This window comes from Takifugu flavidus, chromosome 17 (assembly GCF_003711565.1).
Source record: "Takifugu flavidus isolate HTHZ2018 chromosome 17, ASM371156v2, whole genome shotgun sequence".
NCBI classification, from domain to species: Eukaryota; Metazoa; Chordata; class Actinopteri; order Tetraodontiformes; family Tetraodontidae; genus Takifugu; species Takifugu flavidus.
The window spans coordinates 3,895,275-3,916,630 of NC_079536.1; the positions used below are offsets into that span (position 1 = coordinate 3,895,275).

At 51.9% G+C, this 21,356-nt stretch overlaps 1 protein-coding gene across 6 annotated transcripts; it reads left to right on the plus strand.

Moving 5' to 3' along the window:
- Positions 1 to 609: 609 nt before the first annotated feature.
- On the plus strand, positions 610 to 18,973 carry fam49bb (family with sequence similarity 49 member Bb). 6 transcript variants are annotated; one of them, XM_057013095.1, is made up of 13 exons: positions 614 to 910; positions 1,459 to 1,583; positions 5,024 to 5,111; positions 10,832 to 10,914; positions 11,935 to 12,056; positions 12,128 to 12,233; positions 14,166 to 14,305; positions 15,421 to 15,498; positions 16,999 to 17,115; positions 17,189 to 17,268; positions 17,339 to 17,465; positions 17,538 to 17,608; positions 18,208 to 18,973. In XM_057013095.1, exons 4-13 carry the CDS (start codon positions 10,842 to 10,844, stop codon positions 18,269 to 18,271), a joined length of 978 nt encoding a protein of 325 aa, XP_056869075.1. In that variant the 5' UTR covers positions 614 to 910; positions 1,459 to 1,583; positions 5,024 to 5,111; positions 10,832 to 10,841; the 3' UTR covers positions 18,272 to 18,973. The 6 variants fall into 6 exon arrangements, with proteins under 6 accessions (XP_056869076.1, XP_056869078.1, XP_056869075.1 ...); XM_057013094.1 differs by lacking the exon at positions 614 to 910 and adding an exon at positions 1,236 to 1,377; XM_057013093.1 differs by lacking the exon at positions 1,459 to 1,583 and having other exon boundaries at positions 614 to 926.
- Positions 18,974 to 21,356: the final 2,383 nt, after the last annotated feature.

Genomic DNA, 21,356 nt, shown 5'->3' on the forward strand with positions numbered 1-21,356 from the left:
TGAACGTTGGAGTCACAATCCGTCTTTATGTTGCAGGCTTTTTAGTTTCATTTTTTGGCAGGAAGTACCGTGATTATTCTGTCACCAGCCACAGGCCTTTAAAGAACCGTCACTGGATCACCCGTAATCTTCCAATACATCCGTATGAGGCGTCCAGGTGGAGGAATAAACGAAATATTCAAGTTTTCATTCAGTTTCAAATGTATTTTTGTGCATAATCATACAAGAAAGAGGATTCAGGCTTGTGAAACGCAATTTATAATGATGTGGATCTTTTATTTTAAAGAATCGACTCAGAACCAATGGAAAGACTTGGTCCCAACAATCACTAATTAACGTCCTTTTGCTCAACACGTGTTAAGTTAAATAGGCTTCAAATATATGTTCATCCTGTTTCAGTAACACTACAAAGACTTCCTCGGTCATCCACAAAGATATAAATACTTGAATCATTATGCTGACCCACATTTTTTTCTCCTATCACGTGGAAACGGGCTTCCGTTAATACCGCATCCCATTAATTGGTTACTTATTCCGTCTGATAAAATGTTTGGCGTTACTTGTAATTAGTTCAAAGACAGGGGTGAACTTTTAGCGCTATAAATCCCAATAAAGCTAAATTAACAGGCTAGGTCAGTTGTAATCCGCTGCTCGCCGCCGCTGGAACACTTTAACGGGTCTTTCCTGTGCGGGCGGGGTCCTTAGTCACGCTTGAAGAAAAGTGCACAACTTCCCCTCCGCGACCAGAGGTGGGCCAAACCGAACTCCCCTCCCGTCTGACGCTCCATTCACTAACCCGGAAACGGCGGCAGCAAATCGCTTTTCTTCTCCCTTCCTGCACCGGACCACTGGCTGGCTCCTAGCGTGGTAACCAGTCGTCGATTCGCCGCGTTCCTCAGCGAGCACCAAGGTAAATAAAAGAGGGGGTAAGGATACAAAATCACAATTTTTATCTGCTGCTTCTTCCTTCTCGGAAATCCGCGGCGGGTGTCATCCGGTTCGATCCGCTGGGAGCCGTTAAATATAGTTCCTCCGGGGCAAGAAATGATGATGATTCACAAACCAGTCCGGCGAAATGGCCAATATATGTGGCCAAGTCGGCTCTAAATCCATTTAAATGACGTCTCCGAGCTTTCGACGCGCCGTTAACTTCCCCATTTCGACAGCACGGTAGATCTCACCGGAGACGTCAGTCTCAGCTACGCTGCTAGCTGATTTCCTTTATTTGCTTCCAGGCGTTTGATGTTGCATGCCTCGGCCGTAATGAGCATTACTGGGGGGGATTTTCTTTCCGTGCTTTTGCCACATTCACACCGGTGAGACGGGTCATCTACACGGTTTTAAATAACCCCTGTGACCGGGATTAACAGGCAGGCAGTAAGTGTTGCATCTTTGGAGCTGCAGCAGAGGAAATGCGCATGCATGTCACCTTACTGCATCGTTTTTATCCCCACCAAGCTTCCAAAAGGTCCAAAAAGGTCTCTGCCACAGCTTTTCGTCCCTGGAAGATGATTCCAGTCATTTACAACAACGAGAAAATGCTATTGCAGCCTTGGAGTTCAACGAGACTGGTCGTCACAGTGGTAAAAGTTGCATAATTATTAATTATTTAGTGCTTACTGGGTCTGCGAGGGCTCGCTTTGAGTGTTAGTTGTTAAATGCCCTTTTAAAGCTATGATTTGTGCTGCAGAGTTGCCCATCTGCGTCGCTCTCCTTCACACCTCGGTTCAAATCCACGCCGGATGGATTGACCGCAGTGGTGCCGCCCGTTTGGACTTCATTGTGAAAATACTTCTCTTTTTGAATCTGTTTTTTCCACTGAAGTACCTGTAGGCGTTGACTGTTGGCTCTCCTCCCCGCCGAGGTTCTGAAAGTGCAATTGAAACGTGCAGCAAGCCGGATATGACACCCGCCGCAGTTGTGACGCAGGGTGGCCCCCGTTGAAAATGGCCGAAACTGTCTCGCTGTCTCCGCCCGTGCACATTCGTCCCGCTCTGCAGGGCTTGGAAGAGCCACTTGTGTGGTGGGCAGGTGTTACTTGTGTCTGTAAACCGGGTTTTTGTTTTAAAGAGAAACTCGGCTGCAGTTGCTGTGTGGAACGACACCTCTGCAGGATATTTAGGAAGGCCTGCTTTTGCAATCCATCTTCCTCATTCCTATTTGCGTTCACTTTTATAAACGGAACTGCCCTTTTTATATCCCTCCAGATAGTTTCTCTAGTCTGGATGCCACCCATCGCCTGATTCATCGCTGACTCCTTGAAAAGGACATGTTAAATACCTGACGTCTTCAGCAATTGTTGGACATGGTACGACTTGTTGTGCCGTGTCTCGTAGTTCTTCCGTAGCGGTGTGAACAGACGGGATAATGGATGGAGCAACCTCTGGGGGTGTTTAGAACTAGCAATCCAGAGCAAAGTTTGACTTTAAATAGGGCTGGATGAGGACATCTGTGCAGCAGGAAGGAGAAAAACCCGCTTGTGACATGAAGTTTCACATGTCAAGGAAGCAAATCTGTGTGTTTTACTTCCAAGCTTTTGCTTGTGAAATGAGAATATGGCTCATTTAACCCAGTGCTTGAGTCCATAAATCCCAGTCAAATACAGGTACAGACATGCAAGTTTAGCTAGGCGCAATGTCTTTTTTTCCCTACCAAACTGGCTTTATTTCAGTTTTTTGGTTCCTGTTTTCTCCCGTGTTTCTCTGCTGCCACTCTGCTGACTGGAGTGGGTGTAATTCTGCTTAATTATGTGCTTTACAGACAGATATTGTAACTTTAGTCTGCAGGGATCCAGACATTTGACCTTTCTTAGTGAGTTGAACATCAGATGTTGTCTAGTGAACGGGAGCTGCAGGACATGGATCCTTTCCTGTCCAAGCTGGATTTTACTGTTTTTTTTCATGTGTCGAGTGATCCGATACAGCTTTTAGGTTGCTTGTCATCACTTGGTTTGCTATCTGAAGGCTACTCGTATGCTAGCATTAGTGTGTGTGGTTCAGTATTGAGAACTCTTCAGTAAAGTGCAGCTCAGCGGGCGATTTGCCACGTGGCACAGGCAAACACGCGTGCATTTTTCACATTTCTGTCTAATTATTAATCCGCTATGTGTGTTTCCTCCTTTAGGACCTACCTTTACACCTTCTGGGCGACTCTCCTCCTGATAAGTGCGCTATCTTTAGAATAATATTTGACATCATTGGAATGTCAGAAGGTTGCCAGGAGGTCCTCACCCTCCCTTGCTGCCCACCCCCTTCAGACACACCCAGTAGGATGGATGTGCTGCTTCTGGGTTGGGTTACAGACCAGTTATGTCCACTATGTCCGGCTCCTGATGCGTCATCAGTCTTGTGCCATGAAGCTGCGTAAACGATGTGCATGACTGTGAGTTTTCGGGCGGCCAGCTTGTGTTCAGTTAATGGCCGTTGATGTTTTTATCGTGTCGTGCAGACTGCAGGCGCCAGGTCTGCTGGCGGAGCCGTATCGATCCCGTCGGATGGGATGAAGCTGTTTCTGCTTGCTTGGATTTGTTTCCTCTCAGCCATTTGACCTGCTGAGATTTTTGGGAGATGGTTATCCACAAACCTGGCCGGAGCGGCGTCGCGGGTTATTGAATCTGATCTTTCTGGGGAGAATACTTCAATCCAGGCTGCAGTTATTACAGAGCTGATCTCATGCTAGTTATTTTAGTCACGTTTGCGCGAATAAACATCAGATTCCAGTGTTTTGCTGTGAAAGGGTCGACGTTTGTAGCCTTTGGCAGCTGCCTAATACACTTTCTAGTGAGTCAGCCTGTGCTCCAGACTAGGGTCAGGCATTCCTCTCAGCTTCCTCACGTCCCTCCCGCGACTTCTCCGAGGCGTCGGGCACGCGGAGGGAGCGGCCCCTCCCACTCTGTCCACCCACGGGCCGAAGGCGGGATGCTTTTCACTTCTGAGTGTGGGAGCATCTCCAGAGCGAGTCAGCAACAAAAGCGAGCTTGGAGTCGGAACAGAAGACCAAAAACAGACGGACGGACAGACAGACAGACCAATGGAAAGATGCAGGCTGTCGCTTTGCTCACCCAGATTTGGAAAAGTCCCCCGAGCAACTTGGTGTAGGCACAGATTACTTGGTTAATGCGTCTTTCTTTCTTTCTTTCTGCAGCTCACATGAGATCCCCATGTGGCTCAGCTCCAGATGGCAGATCAGGAGGCTACACAGCCAATTTTTACCTGAAAATGGTGCCTGCACCAGTAAATCCAGTAACTCCCACCAGTGGAGACTATAGATCGCTCTCTGAGGTGGCCCAGCAAGTTTGACAAACAGGATCTGATTTTCAATTTCTGCCGTCACTCCTCTCGTCTCGTGACTTCTCATTCAAAGACTTCTGTCCAGTTGTTTGGTTCCTCATGTGACAGGCCACAAAAGCCGCCCCCTGAGGGGGAAGTGGGCCCACACCGTGTCCAGTGGCCCACAGCCGCCCCGGGTTTAATGGTTGTTTGGAAGGTCGAGGGAATCACAAATCAATGACAGATCTCATCACAGAAAATGGAGAGAAACAAGCAAAATGGACACTTTCTGCAGCTCTGCTCGTCCCGTTTAACCTATATAACCTCATGTGCTTATTCGGGGGATGATTCGGCCTTATGTCGTAGCTCCGGGCTGTCGCCGCGGTGCGCCGCAGCCTCAGCCACAGATGTCACTCAGAATGTCCCCGAGGACGCGTGGACTCTGTTGGACTCGCGTCGGTTTGCACAGACGGTCAAATTTCACTGCTGCAGAGTTTCTGTAACGTCAGGCTTCGAGAATGAATAAGAGGAAGTGTTGCGCAAAAGGAAGTGGTTTGTTGTGTTTGTTTTCCCTCCCTCCCCCAAATGAAACGGTTCGTTCTAACCTTTAACGCATAACTTGATTTATTCTGTGGCGCTCGCAGGTGAGACGGGCTGCGAGTGCAGACGACTGTCTTCACACATGCTTTTCCCTGCTTCGTTTATCCAGTTCCGGATTGTGACCACAGGAAATGTCCTTTCAAACTGTGTTGCAGAGGCTGACCTCTGCTGGAGGATTGTGACCTGGGGCCACCTGCCGGGCCAGGCCTCCCTGCTCCCAACCATCACCCAGCTTCACTGCTGGTAGGTCCCCCTTAAAACTTCATTAGAATTTAGAATGTCAGGAGACAGTCGGTGTGTTCTCATTACTTATTGATCACGGTCCTGAGACAAAAAGCATGTTTTTTTCGGTTTGCATCTAAGATGATGAATCTAAAATTCCATCCCTCTCTGTGGACTTGGTTCACCAAGCAGCGTAGAAGCCGGCCTCCCCACAGCTGTCCTCGCCACAGCTGTCCTCCCGTGACTCCTTAAGTTCCTCCACCGCCATTCAAACTTTGATATAAAACTGATATTGCCTTGAATTAGACTTTACAGCATAAACTCTGTATTCATTCAGTTCATGCACCTGCCTGAATTTCCATTTCCCTGGTATTTGTCTCAGACGGTGCAGTGCATTGTGGGCCATAAATAGGAGCTGGAGAATGAACCTGACCAAAACGTGAAGTACAGGCCGCAATAAAAGTGTCTCCTGTTTGCTCTCTTCGCCTCCCCTGCTTGCACGTCTGCTCATCCCTGTTGTATTTCCCTCCACGTCTCCTGGAGACTGTTGCCATGAGCACGCGACCGTCATGTCATTGGCTGAGCAGCGGTGTTGGAATGCTGTAGCGTTTTGACAGCTGAGCCTCAGGTGGCTCATAAATAGGATCTGTAAGTCTGTGTATCCCAGGCAGAGGCCCAGGAGGCGTTGGTGTGTCAGCGACGGGCTGCCGTGCCGCTGCACAATGACGGTACGCGGTGATGGAGAGTGTGTATTCACTGGGGTAGCCTGAGTGCCTTGTTATTTTAGCTACTGCGTCGTACACGACCCTGTGGCGGTACAGGGAAGCAGAAGGAGGCTTTAGAAAATGGAGAATAGAGCTGAGACCGGGTTTTGTGTGATAACACGCGCAGGGTGGATTAGCCTCACTAAGCCAGGAGGGGGAGGTGTGGTGTCGCAGCCTGAGGTGTCGCTTTTCATAGCTTTGCTGTCGCTGAGACCAAGAATGGGCCGAGGGCGCCCCCATCTGGTGCACTGTAGTAGTGTCACCCATACTGCTAATTATTTTTATTTCTAAATTATATGAAAGATGCTTAAGTCGGCTCTGGAATAGATTCAAATATGAATGGTTTATGAACTGATGAGTGGTAGAGTTTACCCTATGTTTTGGTCAGTTGGCTTGGTAACTGGTAATAAGCCCTAAAATCTGTTTTCGTTCAGTTGTCTCAGTGTTGAGTCAGCATGTGGAAGACGCCTTCCCTCATTTGAGACGACATTCGAGATGATATGTCTGCACCGCTGCGTAGAACAGCTTGTTGTGTTATCTAAAAGCTTCCAGCTTCTCCTCGCTTATCTATTATTTATGTGACTAGAGGGCTGATGCCGCGTCGCTTCCTGCCCCTTGCCCTCCAGGAATACATCCGGCTGTTGCCAGTTATACACCTGTCAGATTACAGCACGATGATTTGCTTTTAATTCCTGACAGTCCCATTAGGCAGTTTGTGAGTAATCTTTTTTTTTTTTTTCTAAAATGCTGTCAGAGACTGGCGTGGCAATAGGCCTGTCTTAGTGCGTGTTCTTATTTTTAACTAATTAATTCATCTTCTGTGTAGTAGGTGGGAGTTGTCAAGACAAAAATGCATTTTTTTTTATCTTCCTGTATTTTTGTAAAGCGTCTGCGTCTGGCCACTAGGTGGCGCAGTTACACCAGACATCAATGTTGCTCATTTAATCAGCTTATTCCTCGTTTTTCTTAAGATTTTTTATTTATTTATCTTTTTTTGCTCATGGACGTCCATCACCTGCTGTCCTTTGATTTAGTGTGTTTGAGCGTTGCCAAATTAAATCTGGGGGGGGACAAGGGTTTGGGAGTGGTCCCTCCCATCATTCTTTGCACGTGTGTAATCGCTTCTGTCCCCCAGGTGGCGCTCCTGCCTCGCAGACTGATGCACTCGGTGCTGCAACTCAGCCTGCGAGCATCATCCTTCCAAAATACCTCTAATATGCCCCACCCAAAATCCTGCCAGAGCAGGAGAGAATTCCACGATTCCGTCTCTCCCCTCTTTTAAATGAAGGTTTAATTTGGCCCAGAACCCACGTGCACAATGTTGTCCTGGCCGTGGACGCCGGGGCATGTTGACAGAGAGGCAGTGACGTCGGTGAGTCACCGTGAGTCAGAAGGTCAGACGAGCAAAGAGGGTTAGCGGCGGTTTGAAGGGGAATCCACACATTGCTAAAGCATTTCCTTACAACCGTCAGACAGGATGGAGGAGGCCTGCACACACACACACGCACACACACACGCACACACGCTTGTTTGGGGATTGTTCTGATTCATTTGGGTGAATCAGTCGCCGAGTATTTCGAGCCGGCCGTGGAGCTGCGTCGGCGTCTGTTGATCTGCTCATCAGTCACAGGCCGCCAGCGTCTGTTCTGATGGCTGCTGCGGACTGAAGAGCCTCTCTACGCAGGCTCGCTTTCAATGGAGCCGGCGTTTTAGCTGACTCTTGTGTATGCGCCCGTTGCCATGGTTTCCAACTTAAAGACAGAGGCTTAGGCAAGGATGAGGTGCTCCCTCGCTTTCATCCCACCTCTGATCTGCTCCTCCGGAGGAGCAGATGCACATTTCCATCCAGGAATGCTTTATTTTGGGTTCTATGAGCAGTGTTTAGGCGGGGGGGGGGGGGCTCCAGCTGATACCAGGTGCACCAGCACCAGTAATGAATCCGTCTTTCCAGTGAGGATTGTTTTGATTTGCCAGGATCTGGGTGAGGGGGGGCATCAGATGATGTTTATGTGGTTGCCAAAATGCAGGGGCGGGGCTTTGAGGTCACCCTGATAAACAAAGTTGCTCCGCCCCCTTATCGTCATGCCCGCTAATATTTAGTCAGCTGGAGAGGATTGTTGTTGGGCGGGGCGGGGGGGGTCATGCCAGGCCCGTTTGGGAAGTGCTCCCCCATTTTCTGCCTGTCGAGTCCGCCCAGTGTCAGCAAGCTCCGGCGGGTCCAGGTCTGGCCGAGTGGGCTAATGCGATGTGGCGTGTCACCCGGGGAATCTAGGTCAAGTTTAAAGCTACGCAGCTCCGGCCGCCTCTGCTGCAGCGAGACGCTTCCCACACACACACACACACACACGCGTGCGTGCGCAGCGCCCCACCCACACACTCATTCAACTCTCCGCTTATTTACATTTCCTATACGTCTAATCTAAATTTCATTTCTCACATCCACCCAAACACAACTGTGATCCGCAGAGCTGCCTAATCTCCAGCATAAGCGCTCTGCCGTCTCCTCCCCATCCCCCAACCTCCACACCCCAGGCAGTGCGCTCAGCCTCTCCACGGCAGGGCCCACGTGACGCCCCCCTCGCCCCCGTCTGGGGGGGGGGAGGGGGGCGTTGTTTTTCTTCCATAGTAAAGCAGCGGGGCACGTGGATCCTCACGCTGCAGCCGAGTAGCGGAATGTCGGCGCCGTCCCTCCCTTCCATTAGCTCGCCGTCGGCCCCTGAGCTGTTTTCTCTTTCTTTTTCTTTTTTTTTCTTTCTTTTGCGGGACGCTGCCGCAGTGCCGCTCCTCGGCGGCGCCCTGCATCTCGCCGTGCTGCGAGGCGTTGAGCGCGGAGCCACGCAGAGGTCACGCTGCTGCATGGGCGTGGCACTGTTTGGGTGGCGGATGCGTCTCAGAGGTCCTGCGTGTCTGCAAAGATGTTCCAACCTATGGAGCTGGATGTCCCTTTATGTTCTGGGGGGGGGGCCCATCGGAATAAACCAAGCACATTTCTCACCAGGTTCTAAACCGGGCTGGAACGCAAACATTCCTCCATCACTTCCAGTCGACTTCACGGCTGCGACTAATCCGCTCTTTTTGGCGCATTACCTCATCTGCGTTAATATATTCATGCGCTTGCGAGCCCGACTCCACTACTACTGTACTCGCCGCCCGGCTGGAGCTGCCTCCTGATTGGCTGCCGCTTTGTTTTCAATGGCACCAAATTTTTTTTTTTTTTTGCCTCCATGGATACAGCGAGCTGTTGGTAGATCGTCTCAGCCAATGGAAGAGCTGCGCGGGCTTCTGCCTGTCAGATTCTGCCCCTGGCCTTAGAAGCAGTCCCCCCCACCCCCCACCCCCCCATCCCTCGCAGCGAGCACGCGATGGCACAGTGGGGGGGTTCAAAACAACAACACTGCCCCGGTCGGGGTCTCCGCAGTGCCCAGGTCATGCCAGTGCTCCATGGCGGCGGGACTTGGGGGGGCACTAAAGCCCCCGTCTCTCTGTGGTCTCGGCCCATGTTTCTGCTGTTCCACAGCTGCTGAAATGAAGCGTTTTTTAAAAAATTTTAAAAAAGGCAGCTCTGAAGGGACGCCGCTGACGCCGGGGTGTTTAAATTATCCCCGGGACAACGTTTAATCTGAGAAGTTCAAAATTTGAATTTGCGCAGCTTTAATCAGATCTCCCTCCGCCGCGCTTGAAGATTCCGTCGGACTCTGAAGCGCAGCCAGTCAAATCCCCGTCCTTAAAATGACCTCATTCCGGGCTTTTCGGGGGCGCGGCGCCATGCCCGCGCGGCTGCCAGCGGCCAGGCGGCTCTGCCAGCCAGTCTGTGCGAGCGCGGCTGAGAGGTGGCAGCAGAGGACCGGCCGGCGGCGCCCGGCCCGGCCCGGCCCGGCCCAGGGTTTCAACAGCCAGCGAGGTGCCAGCGCTGGCACGGCTCCTCATTCAGGTCACATTAGAGGAGGGGGATGAGACGAGGCAGGTGGCTGCGTTTAGGTGGTCACTGGGTCGGCGTGGTAATGCAGCTCAGACATTCTGCGTGTTACTTTTCAATTATTCCTCCGCCAGAACCCCCCCAGCGCGCTTCCTCTTCTGCCCACTTCGAGCACAGTAAGTGGAAGTGAGGACACGACCCCGCGCCGGCTCCTCCAGGATGCAGGAATACGCGTCTCCCCGCCCCCGCCCCCGCCCCCGCCTCCTGCTGCGTTCTAACAGCAGCCCCGTCTCCTCCGCCTTCACCTCCTTGTCTCTCGGCATTACCTGCGCGTGGGCGTGATGCCCCCCCGTCACCCCGGCCCCCGCCCGTCACTCACCTCGGCTGACATCTGCTCAGCGCAGCCTCGCTTCTTTCCAACCTTGCGCGGCCATCTCCCGGAATCCGTCCCGTCCTCTTTTGACAGCGCCTGCCACAGTTCCTCTGTGACCCCCCCCCCACCCCGTGGTTCGGTTGACCTTTGATTCTGAGGGCGAGTGTTTGTTTTCCAGGAACTGTCGGTTTGCTTCCTCTTCCACCAAGACATTGACGGGAACAAGGCTGCCTAATTGTGATGCTGCTATTTTTGTGTTTTTTGAGGGGGGGGGGGCAGACCTTGATCCCTTGTCCCGTCCAACAGTTGCAGATTACCATGACAACATGTGAATCATCTCCAGTCGTCTTTACGCGGCTCCTGACCTGTCGGTCCGATCTCCCCCAGCAAACGTACCCTGAAATAACTGCGCTGGCGTTGCTCCGCCCCCCCGATACGCAGCAGAGCATCATGTTTGTGTCTCTTCCATACGCAGCAGTATCGTTTGCACACACACCTCATCCATTAATTAGAATCTGTTGTGTTTTTTGCCTCAGTGAGACGTGTTAACTATAGATTCCAACCTTCCAGAGCCACTCCTCACCTGGGACGTCTGCAGGGGGGGAGACGCGTCCTCATATAAACCTTAACCACGGATTAGTTCAGATCTCTGGTTCACCGTGTTGTCACTTTTTAAATTTGTTTGCAGATATCGGAACATGGGGAACCTATTGAAAGTTTTAACGTGCACAGATCTGGAACAGGAGCCCAACTTTTTCCTCGATTTCGAAAGTGAGTAATTGCTTCCTCTCCTATCATCGCATAAGTATCTCAACTTATCACCTGATCTCACTTCCCAATAAACTCTCCCACACACACACACACACACACACACACAGAGTTTATTTTAATGTTCTTCCCAGCGGCAAAAAGGGCCAAATCTACAACTCTACCTTCTGCACTTTCCTTCCACCTGCCTGTCTCATGCTGAAATGTGTGCAGAATATCAATCTCACACACACACACTCACCTCAGATATCAGGCTCTGGAGTTTCAGCTGTTGCGTAGCCCGAGGCCGTCAGCACAGCTTGATCCTGTTGCCGTCGTATTCTCACACTTGGCAAAGGCGCAGATTCCGCCGTACCTTTGTAGGGAGCGAAGCTTCCCAGCTCCCACTGTTTCCAGGTGAATTTACAATTAAAGGAACGGCACAACGGACGGCAAAGGGCCTTGATGCTGAGCTAATCACTTTTTTAAAGGTTCGGTTAATCAGTACGTGACAGACTCGCCTTAATATCGGTGTTAGCTTCACTTCTTAACTGCTTTTTTACACCCTGGAGGGAGAATAAATTAAGATTTTTGCAAATTGATTAATAACAAACATGTTTTGATTAAAACCCTTAATAAAAGCGTAAAAGGAGATATTCCAGATGCTGTTACAGGCTGCGTTTGTATCTGTAGCGGCTCAAAATGTACTTTAACACTTGCCAACGTGTCTTAGCTTCGGGTGGTGGTAAAGGTTCACGGTGTTTTCACTTGACTGAATCCAAAACACGAAGGAAATAAACACTGAAACTGAACCAGGGTTGTTTGTTGTGTTCTATTTTCATCCTCTGGGCCAAAAAAGTAGATGTAAAAAAATCACCAAACCAGGTGGAGGGGCGAGATTATTCCAGTAATGCTTGAATTTTGGTAATTGGGGAAAATGCTGCTGGATTATCTTCCTAGAATCGTTCTCGGCGTGTGTTTTATCCGGCGGGATTAAGGATTAGATGCCAATCAAAAGTCTCCCGTTTACCTTTGTCGTCGCAGATGCTCGGCCCACAGATGCAGAGCGGGAGGTGTGGGAGCAGGTGGACGTGGTTCTGAAGGACGCTAAAGGGATCCTGGACGAGCTGCAGGCGTACAAGGGAGCGGGCGTGGAGATCCGGGAGGTGCGCCTCTCCCCAGCACCTCCTGTTCACCCGCCCCCGAACACGTTCTCTAATCTTCTTGCCGTTTCCAGGCCATCCAGAACCCCAACGACGAGGCGCTACAGGAGCAGGCGTGGGCCGCCGTGGTTCCCCTGGTGGGGAAACTGAAGAAGTTCTACGAGTTCTCCCAGAGATTAGGTATCCATCCGCCCGTGCTGCGCCTTCGCTCCCCGCTCAGGCTCCTGTGAGGCTTCGTTGCTACGTGATACTTTATTCAAAAATGCCAGTGAGCAGAAACGCAGGGGGGGGGGGGGCGACAGATGTCCTTGTTTATAAAAGGCCGTTTTAAAGTGGCGTCGCATACACACGACCTCCATATATGACCTTAATTGTTTGCATGTGCATCTGCAGTATTGACTGCTGGGCTGCAAAAGTCAACAGAGGCGGGACCGGCGTGAACCCGGGTCTCCATAAACGCTCTGGAAGCCCGCTCAGCCGTGCGCTCCTCCACGTGCTGCTCTGTGCACTGACCTCCATGTAGGATCGGGCCTATAGGTTGTTTAATTGGCATGAAAGGGGGAGGGAGGGGCACGGGGGGACCCTAAAGACGAAGGGCGAGCTGGGGGAGGGGGGGGCCGCGGGGAATCCGCCATGCCTCGACGCCTTCAAATCTAATCCCCACGGCTCAGGATAAGGTCGTCAGTGGGAGCAGTGGGCGGCGGCGGCTGTTACGTAACAAACGAGGCCGCCTCCCACTCGCCGCTGCTGCTCCGGTTCTCTGACCTGAGGCGTCCCCGTCCCCGTCCCCGTCCCGTCCTGTCCTGTCCTGCGAGACGCACGTAAAGCCCCTACTGGAGGCCCCAGGACCCACGAAGGGTCCGATACAGGTTTAACCCCTCTGACCTCTGGCAGCAGCGCCTGAACCCCCCCCACCTGCGACCCCCCCCCACCCTGCTTGCTAAGTGCCTACGTGCTCGTTTTCTTCTTGCGCGCTGTCCTGTGACCTAATAAGATCAGACATCCCCCCCCCCCCCCGGTAGCTGAACCGGCTCCTCTTTACGGACCTTAAAGCGGCTCCATCTCAACTTCTGTTTTGACTAGAATCTCGAGGGAAACTGCGGCGCTCAAGCCGGTTTTAATCGGGCGCTTTTCCGCAGCGCTGGCTCCAGGAGACGGACGTGGCTAATTTAACGCCCCCCCCCCCACCCCGAGTTTCTGAGCTTCAAACCCGAGCGTACAACAGTTCCGAGCACCAAGAACCGTACGGCGTAACTTGCCGTCAAGCGGTCCGATTTGTGCCAATATCAAACCTCCTCGTTTCAGCCCCCCCACCCCCCCCCACCCCCCCCTTTGGCGTCTAGACTGAATTCTAAACGTCTGAAGCTAAAAATAATTTTAAAAAATCCCTCTGTCCGTAAAGCTTTTTGTTTTTGTTCTACAACTACAGTTTATTTCGAGGGGGCCGCACATTTCCCCTCATTTTTCCCTCGTTTCCCTGTCGGTGCCCCCCCCCCCCATCCCCCCCTCTTCCCCCCCCCCCCCCCCCCCCATGGTCAGTCTGTGAGTATTTCAAGGCTTTGTGTTTACTTACTGTCACAACAATGAGTGTAATCCTCTTTGAATGACCCCCCCTCCCCCACATTCATGCCAATGAGATAATTAGCCCCCATGTCCTCGTGTCTCATCTGCATCTGAGCAGGAGCGCCCCCCCCCCCACACACACACACACAAAACAACACTCCCCAGTCTCAGGCTGCTCCTGGGCCTTGGGCAGTTTGGGCGTCACCGCCCATTTACTGCCCTGATCATGACACACGACGCTCTTCACACATCAAGTCGTGGTTGTTATGGAGGGTGGTGTGTGTGTGTGTGTGTGTGTGTGTGTGTGTGTGTGTGTGTGGGGGGGGGGGGGGGGGGGGTAGGAGACGTGTGCTGGTAACGTGCAGAACATGCGTAACCAGGATCCGTCCTCTGCTGCTCCTCAGCTCATTAGAAACGAGGGCGGGGGGAGACTTTGGTTTGATATTGCCCACAGACAGCCTGCATGAGCCCCCCCCCCCCCCCCCAGAACTCCACAGAACCCGGTTTTCTGTTCTCCCCTCACACGTTTGTGGTCTTTTGTCCTCACAGAAGCGGCGCTGCGCAGCCTCCTGGGCGCCCTGACCAGCGAGGCCTACGACAACACCACCCAGCACCTGGAGCGGGAGCAGGCCCTGGCCAAGCAGTTCGCCGAGATCCTGCACTTCACGCTGCGCTTCGACGAGCTAAAGGTGAGGCGGGAGCCCCCTCCGCCGCCTCAGAGCCCCCGCTGCAGGGACGCTCGCGTTCCCGGCTGCTCCGCGGAAAACTGCTGACGCCTCTGAATTGATTTTTGGCTCCGTGCAGTTTTCGGCTGCGTCCAGCGAGCCGGTGATTAGCATTTAATTAGAATCCCGACGCCGCTCTGCTGTTTGGAGCCGCGGATGGCGGAGGAATGACTAATAAGGGCCAGAAACACCCTGAGAAACAACCCAAACTCCAGCACTAGCAGCCCGTTGTCAAAAATCATAACTGGACGGGCACTCATCTGGACAGACAGAGGCTGAACCCCCCCCCCCCCAGATCTCACAAACCCCCCCCAGCACTTCCAGGGAACTGGCTGCGACGCCCAAATTAGTGCCCACCACTCTGACCAGGGGGTAAAAAAACACAGAGGTAGGGGTACAAGGTGGCATGCCAGGCCTATTCATCAATCTTTCACACCCGTGCACGAGCTGATGACCTAGTTAAAGTGTTGGTGCGCCTGGGAGCCTCTCCCTGATGGAGCCCCCCCCCCCCCCCACTCCTCGTGCAGTGGCCGCAGACAGCGCCCGCCTATTGTGGCGGGATTAGCATGCTGCCAGCTCAGCTTTGACGGTGACAGCGCTGGTGATAATTAGACACAGGATGAGGCGACGGCCATCTTGGATTTTAACTTCCCCTTCCTCTTTTTTTTTTTCCAACATCCCAGCTCAGATTCTGCTTTCAGAAAGCAATACCAGCCCCCCTGTTTGTCCTCGGGTCTCGTTAACCCCGGCGCACCTTCACGCCGCCCTTCTCCGGACCCTCCTGTCGTGATACCGATCCGCTGAGTGTTGCGTGGATAAAGCAAATTTCCGGGGATGCAGGGATGAGTGTCGGGGGATTCAAGCCCAGTTCAGCAAATAAGAAGCTAGCTGTATCTGTTCTTTTCATGGTGCCCCCCCCCCCACCCTCAAAGCTACTTTTCTGCCTTGTTGGCTAAAGCGTGCTGTCACGGCAATGGCGTGTTTGATCCGGAGCGGCGTGTCCCGCTGCAGGCGGTGCCACGCCCAGACACTCGCTCCGTATTAACAGGCTCGTGCTGTTTCCTTTCTGCTCCCCACAGATGACGACCCCCGCCATTCAGAACGACTTCAGCTACTACAGGAGGACCCTCAGTCGAATGCGGATCAACAACTTACCCGTAAGCACAAGTGGACGTTCTTTTTCTTTTTTTTTCCTCTGGGTTTACAAAGATCGGAGGGAATGTTTGAGGTCTTATTGTTGCTTCCACTGTTCCACTGATTCGCTCTGATTGCTCTCATCAGCTTGTTTTCAGCTGCTGTTGGGGGCGGCTAGCAGCGGCTAACAGCAGCTAGCAGCGGCTAACAGCAGCTAGCAGCCGCTAAAAGCAGCTAACAGCGGCTAGCAGCGGCTAACAGCAGCTAGCAGCAGACACTCAAAGCTTTTTTACCAGCGTGGAACGACTGCTCGTGCGAATGCGTCCAGTTTGTATAAAAATGGCACCTGGTTGGGGGATTAACGCGAGAATAAAAGTCAAAAGCTGGATGCAAAAGGAGCTGCAGCGATGATGGAGCAGCTACATGTGGCAGGAGGAGCTGATCTCAGATCAGGCGGCCTCGGTCCAGACCAGCCAGAGGCGCCAGCTTCTAATTTTAGGTCGACGTTGAGCTTTTTTACTGATGCGTAGATGCTGGAAAGTTACGCAAAGCAGAGGTGCGCCAGCGCGCCCGGAGTTTCACTTCATCTTATTTCCCACCTTCTCACAACTGTAGTTTTTTTTTCCAAGCGCTGACAGTTGAAGTTGATTTGGGGACACTTGCTAATGCCGGAGGACGCCGAGTTTCACCCGGCGATGATGCAAGCGCGCTTAAAGGAATGAGGGAAATGGAGGCCGGTTGCAGGTCTGTGGCGGCGGAGTCGTTAGCGATGCTCCCTGTTGACGCGCTAACGCCAGCGCAGGCGCCGCAGGAAGAGCCCAAGATGTCTTAAATTGGAGATTTCCATTGTCCGCCCCGCGTCTGGGACCAAGCAGCACCGCGTTCTGACGGTCTCGACAGGTCCGATTCACCGCAACCATTAGGCAAACGGGCCCAGACGGGTTTAGACGCCGGCCGCCCGCCGTCCCTCAGCTCCGTTACAGACAGCGGCCATTTAGTCAGCGCTCAGACGGCTGAATCACTCAGACGTGAGACTCATCCGTCCCGACGGCGAGCTCCTGTCATCTTCGGTGGGAGCTGGAAACGTTCTTCACATTCTGTCGGCGCGAAAGAAGGAAGTTCGGGTTGTTTTTAATATGCAGACACATTGGGAACAGGACGTTCAGGAGACGCCTTGTTCTTCTGTCGCTGGGCTGCCTTTCATGTCTTTATTGGTCTTCTCCTTCTCTCCGAGTCGGAGGATAAATATTTCACCGTTTCGGAGCCGATCCGGGCGGAGGATCGGGGATTTGTGGCCTTCTCCGGAGCGCTTCCAGGGATTTTTGCTATTTATCGCAGTTTGTCGGAGCTCCGGCAACGAGGAGTAAAGTTTAAAAGGTCCCTTAAAGGTTTTATACACACAATCAGAACCAGGACCTCGGGACACCACAGGTGTGAGACGGGGAGGACGGCTCCCGATGGAGACGCGGGGCAGAGGCTGCATTTGTCTCACCGATTTTTATTTTATTTTATTTTTGTTTCAGGCTGAGGGCGAGAATGAAGTCAACAATGAGCTGGCCAATCGAATCTCCCTGTTCTACGCCGACGCCACGCCCATGCTGAAGACGTTAAGCGACGGTACAACTAAGTTTGTATCTGAGGTGAGGCGGCGGGCGGCGAGGGCGGCGTGTCCACCGCGTTCGCCTCGTCTCATTATCGTCTTCCTCCGCACAGAACAAGAACCTGCCCATCGAGAACACGACGGACTGCCTGAGCACCATGGCGACCGTGTGTAAGGTCATGCTGGAAACGCCGTGAGTACCGCGCTAACGCCTTCTCGCTCGCCGCCCTCGCCTCCCTGACGCAGCTCTGCGCCCCCCCCAGGGAGTACCGCAGCCGATTCACCAGCGAGGAGACGGTGCCTTTCTGCCTGCGGGTCATGGTCGGGGTCATCATCCTCTACGACTACGTCCATCCGGTCGGGGCCTTCGCCAAGTCGTCCAAAATCGACGTGAGCGCAGCCGCCCCTCGCACCGCCGTCCCACCTGTCGGCTAAAGCTAACGGTTTGCTTGCTCCCCACAGATGAAAGGCTGCATCAAAGTCCTGAAAGACCAGCCCCCCAACAGCGTAGAAGGACTTCTCAACGCTCTCAGGTGAGCTCGCCGTGGCGTGTGGGCCGGCTTTAGCGCTGCCTGGCGGTCCCACGCAGCACCGGAGACTCATTCTCACGCTAGCGTCACGTCCAATCGCCCCCCCCAAACCCCCCCTTTAATAAAAGGCCAAGCACGTGCGACACTTTATCCTCACAGCTGCTGCAGCTGATCGGCTCTCACATCTGTATCCGCCATATTTCACAAACGTGGTCTGACAGGAAGATTTCAGCCGCGTTCCACATTTGTTCTCTGGGAAAAATCCGAGGAAGCGGCGGTGACGGCTGGCAGGTGCGGAGGTTAAAGAGGGACGCCAAAGCGGACCTGACATTCTGATGCATCACGTCAGCTCTTCCCCTGCGTCCGGGGGGGGGGGGGCTGACTGACATGCCTGGAAGAATGACTTTAATATGTGAACCCGGTGGTAGCGCAGCAGAAATGGAATACCGGTCCTTTCCCTGCTACAATTGGATTTTCCACGTCGGTGTCTATTTATTTCCACTCCAAGTATCCATGGAGGGGGCCCGCCTTTATTCTGAATAATCTTTTTTTTTTTTTACATGATATTCGATTGTTTCTTACTGAATGATCCCCTTTTTTAGGTACACGACCAAACATCTGAACGATGAATCGACCAATAAGACTATCAAGAGCATGCTGCAGTAGGAGCGAGCTGCTGCTGGGGAGACGCCACTCTCCTGACTGATGTCAGTGCACAGGATTATTCTTTTCTTTTCATTTAAAAAAAAAAAAAACAAACAAAAAATTACGACGGAAAAAGAGCTGAAGCTCCGCCCCCTCTTTTATAATGCAAAATGCTACTGCCATTATGAACGTCTTTTTCTGTGCCAAAAAGATGTTGCTAATGTTTTTGATAAACGGCCATGCTATGATGGCAGCTAACAAAAGCATTACGGACCCTCTGTTTGTTTTTTCAAATGTCCCCCCCCACGAGGGAAAGGAGTGCTTTGACTTGAAATTTAAAAGAGATATATAGAGAAGTATATATTATTGTTTGATTTATTTAATATGACATCTTCTGCATGATGGAAATTCTTTTCCTTCTATTTAAGAAAAAAAAAGAAAAGAACTATTGGTTCGGTTTAATTTGTCTGCTCTGTTAAATGTTTTATTTGAAATGGTACCTGAAATGAGATTAAAGAGTACTGTTTTTATATTTTTTTATAGGTTTTAATTGTTCATATGTTTTTGTTTTTTTGTTTTTCTTTCATAGTTGTGTTGTATTTTTCATTTCAAACTTTTAAACTGTGATGTGTGCTAACCGCTGATTGAAACTGGGAGTTTGCATTGTCAAATGAACCGAATGCTGTGGCTGGAGATGATTAAAAAGAGAATTCACCTTTCCTACATCCGCCATGTTTCATCTCTCGGTGTTTAGCGTCGGACGGCCAAGGTTGGTTTTTACTCAGCACGTGTTGCCGTTAGCGTCGGCGGCTTCCTGGGCCCAAACATTAGCGTTAACGTTTCTGCCCCAAAGTTCCTGGGGGGGAAAAAAATAGAAATATCGGAGCAGGCTGATCAAAAAGGTCATTCATGCTACAGCTAACATGGTGGATGATGCTAATTTTCAGGTTTCTCCCCCCATGTCTTCCTTTTCATAACAGTCCTTGTGTGAGCGGGAGGGGAGGGGCGGGTGGGGTCACTGCAGCACCACCAGCAGTGCACTGAAGAACTTCTCAGGGTCAAACCAGACGAGCTGCAGCGCCAATGGGCGTGTCCTCTGCAGCACCTCTGCACCAGCCGAGGAGGCAGAGAGATCAGTCGTTCGAAGCTTCAAAGCTTCAAAGTCGCTCATGGAGCTAAAGTATTTTTTTAAAGAACAAAAAAAAACAACCTTACGGATTCTGGAGGGCGACCCGAAGAAGCCGCCGTCTGTGACCGCCTCGGGTTTCCCCCCCACCCCCCACCCCCCCGTCCAGAGGTGGAAACTCTCAACGTGCACATGAATGAATCTTTTCTCAGGGAGAAACTGAGTCAACGTTTCCTCTGAAGTGTTTAGCTTCTCAACGCTAACTTCAGCCTCCCCTCACAAGCTAAAACTGCCTGACGGGTGGGGCGAGCCGCCCGCCCCCCCCCCCCCTTTCGCGTCGTTTAACAGTTTGACACTCAGAATATTACAGCACGCGCCGGAGCGAACCGACACAACTGTCAGTTATTTCCGCGTAAAGAGCTACTTCTTTTATTCCAGTGAAAACCCCACCAGCCTGAGAAATAGCTTCTGTCCATAAACCACAAGGCCCTAACACATTGCTCATCTGTCTCTGGGGTGAGACCAAGTTCGCTTTTTCCGAGAAAGACAACGGCTATCCTTTGAGACCACCCCTTCAGGCCCGCTGTCACAGATGCAGGACCCCACCCCCCCACCCCGAAAAAAATCCCACTTCCTCCCGTACGTTGCTTTAATCTGGCGAGTCTTAGTTAATCAGTCGTGTCAAAACATCAACGGCTCCTGGAGGATCGTGTTGCACGACGGCAGAGGCGCCCCAGCCGTGCCGTAATCTGCGTCCGTTGGCCAGATAGCGCCGCTCGTTTTGCCAAATGCATCGGCGCCTTATCGGGAACCCAGGGTGGAAATGTTGCTACATCCCTGAGAGGCCGGCGGCCACGTTCCTGCGAAAGGCTGTCAAAGAACATTTTCACGCCGCCTCTTATGTCTTTGTGATGTTCTTCCAACTGACCTCCGACGCTTCCAGAAACGGGAAGTCCCGCAATTATCCTCCAGCGCTCGCGTGGCGTGTATTTATGCAAATTAGCGGCAATCAATTAGCTGATTGAGAGGGGAGGAAACCGGCCATTTTGTGTCATTAAGTGCCCGAATGGGTTTGATTTGTTCCAACAGCACGGCAGTTAATCAGAAATAACTGGCTTATAACTCATGCACATTATTTTTGAAGGTCGTTGTGCAGGATTTAGCAGCATCTAGCGGTCGGATGCAAACACAAAACAGCTATATATGTGTATTTCAAATACAGCGTGAGGGTTTTGGGTCAATTGTGAGGTTAAAGATAACAGAAGTGCTTTTACTGTGCTAACGGAGTCAAGAGCTAGCATGCTAACATGGTGCGGCATTAAAACACATCCAGCAGATGCTAGCATTTATCATCATACTGTCCCAATTAGCCCCACGCATCATCACAAATCACACGTTCATGGTGTTCAACTCGCCTGCACGTGACCTTTTCTCCCATTTTTGCCCAACTGCAACTTTATGCCCCCCCCCGTTCATCCACGTGACGCGCTGCAGTTTCCTTAAATCGAGTTCCTGAGGGGAAGTGACCGTTTTCTGTCAGCGCGCCGGACCCGTAAATCACAATTGTGTCCCGATGACTGTGTAACTGTGGTTGCTCCTCCACAGTTGCCATCCTGTTGCTGAGTAATATCCGAATGAGTGGCACAACATTTGAAGGAACAAGACGGTGAAATCGGATGGTAGGGTGGAGGTTGGGTAATTCCCTTCCTTTTCTTGGGCTTTGTTGTAGCATCAGCTACATTAAAAGGAAGTTTTTTTGTGGGTTACTTGGTTAAAACCAAAGTTCCTGCTACAATAAAGAGGGGAGGCAGAGTTTTAACCAGCTAACTTTATCTACTGGTCTGCATCCAGGACCCGTCGCCACGTGGCAACGTTCCCTGTCTCAACCTTGCAAGGGCAATGGCGCTGCATCCTGGGCTCACGCCACCCAAGACGGATTGGTCTGACAACCCCGCCGTCACAATGGGTGCAGCCACCCGT

Bases quoted from the DNA above. Each gene is read 5' to 3' on its own strand.
- fam49bb (XM_057013096.1), top strand. From the start codon at position 10,842: ATGGGGAACCTATTGAAAGTTTTAACGTGCACAGATCTGGAACAGGAG. The intron at 15,499-16,998 runs GTAAGCACAAGT...TTTTTGTTTCAG, and splicing joins TGCGGATCAACAACTTACCC to GCTGAGGGCGAGAATGAAGT. The intron at 17,269-17,338 runs GTGAGTACCGCG...CGCCCCCCCCAG, and splicing joins AAGGTCATGCTGGAAACGCC to GGAGTACCGCAGCCGATTCA.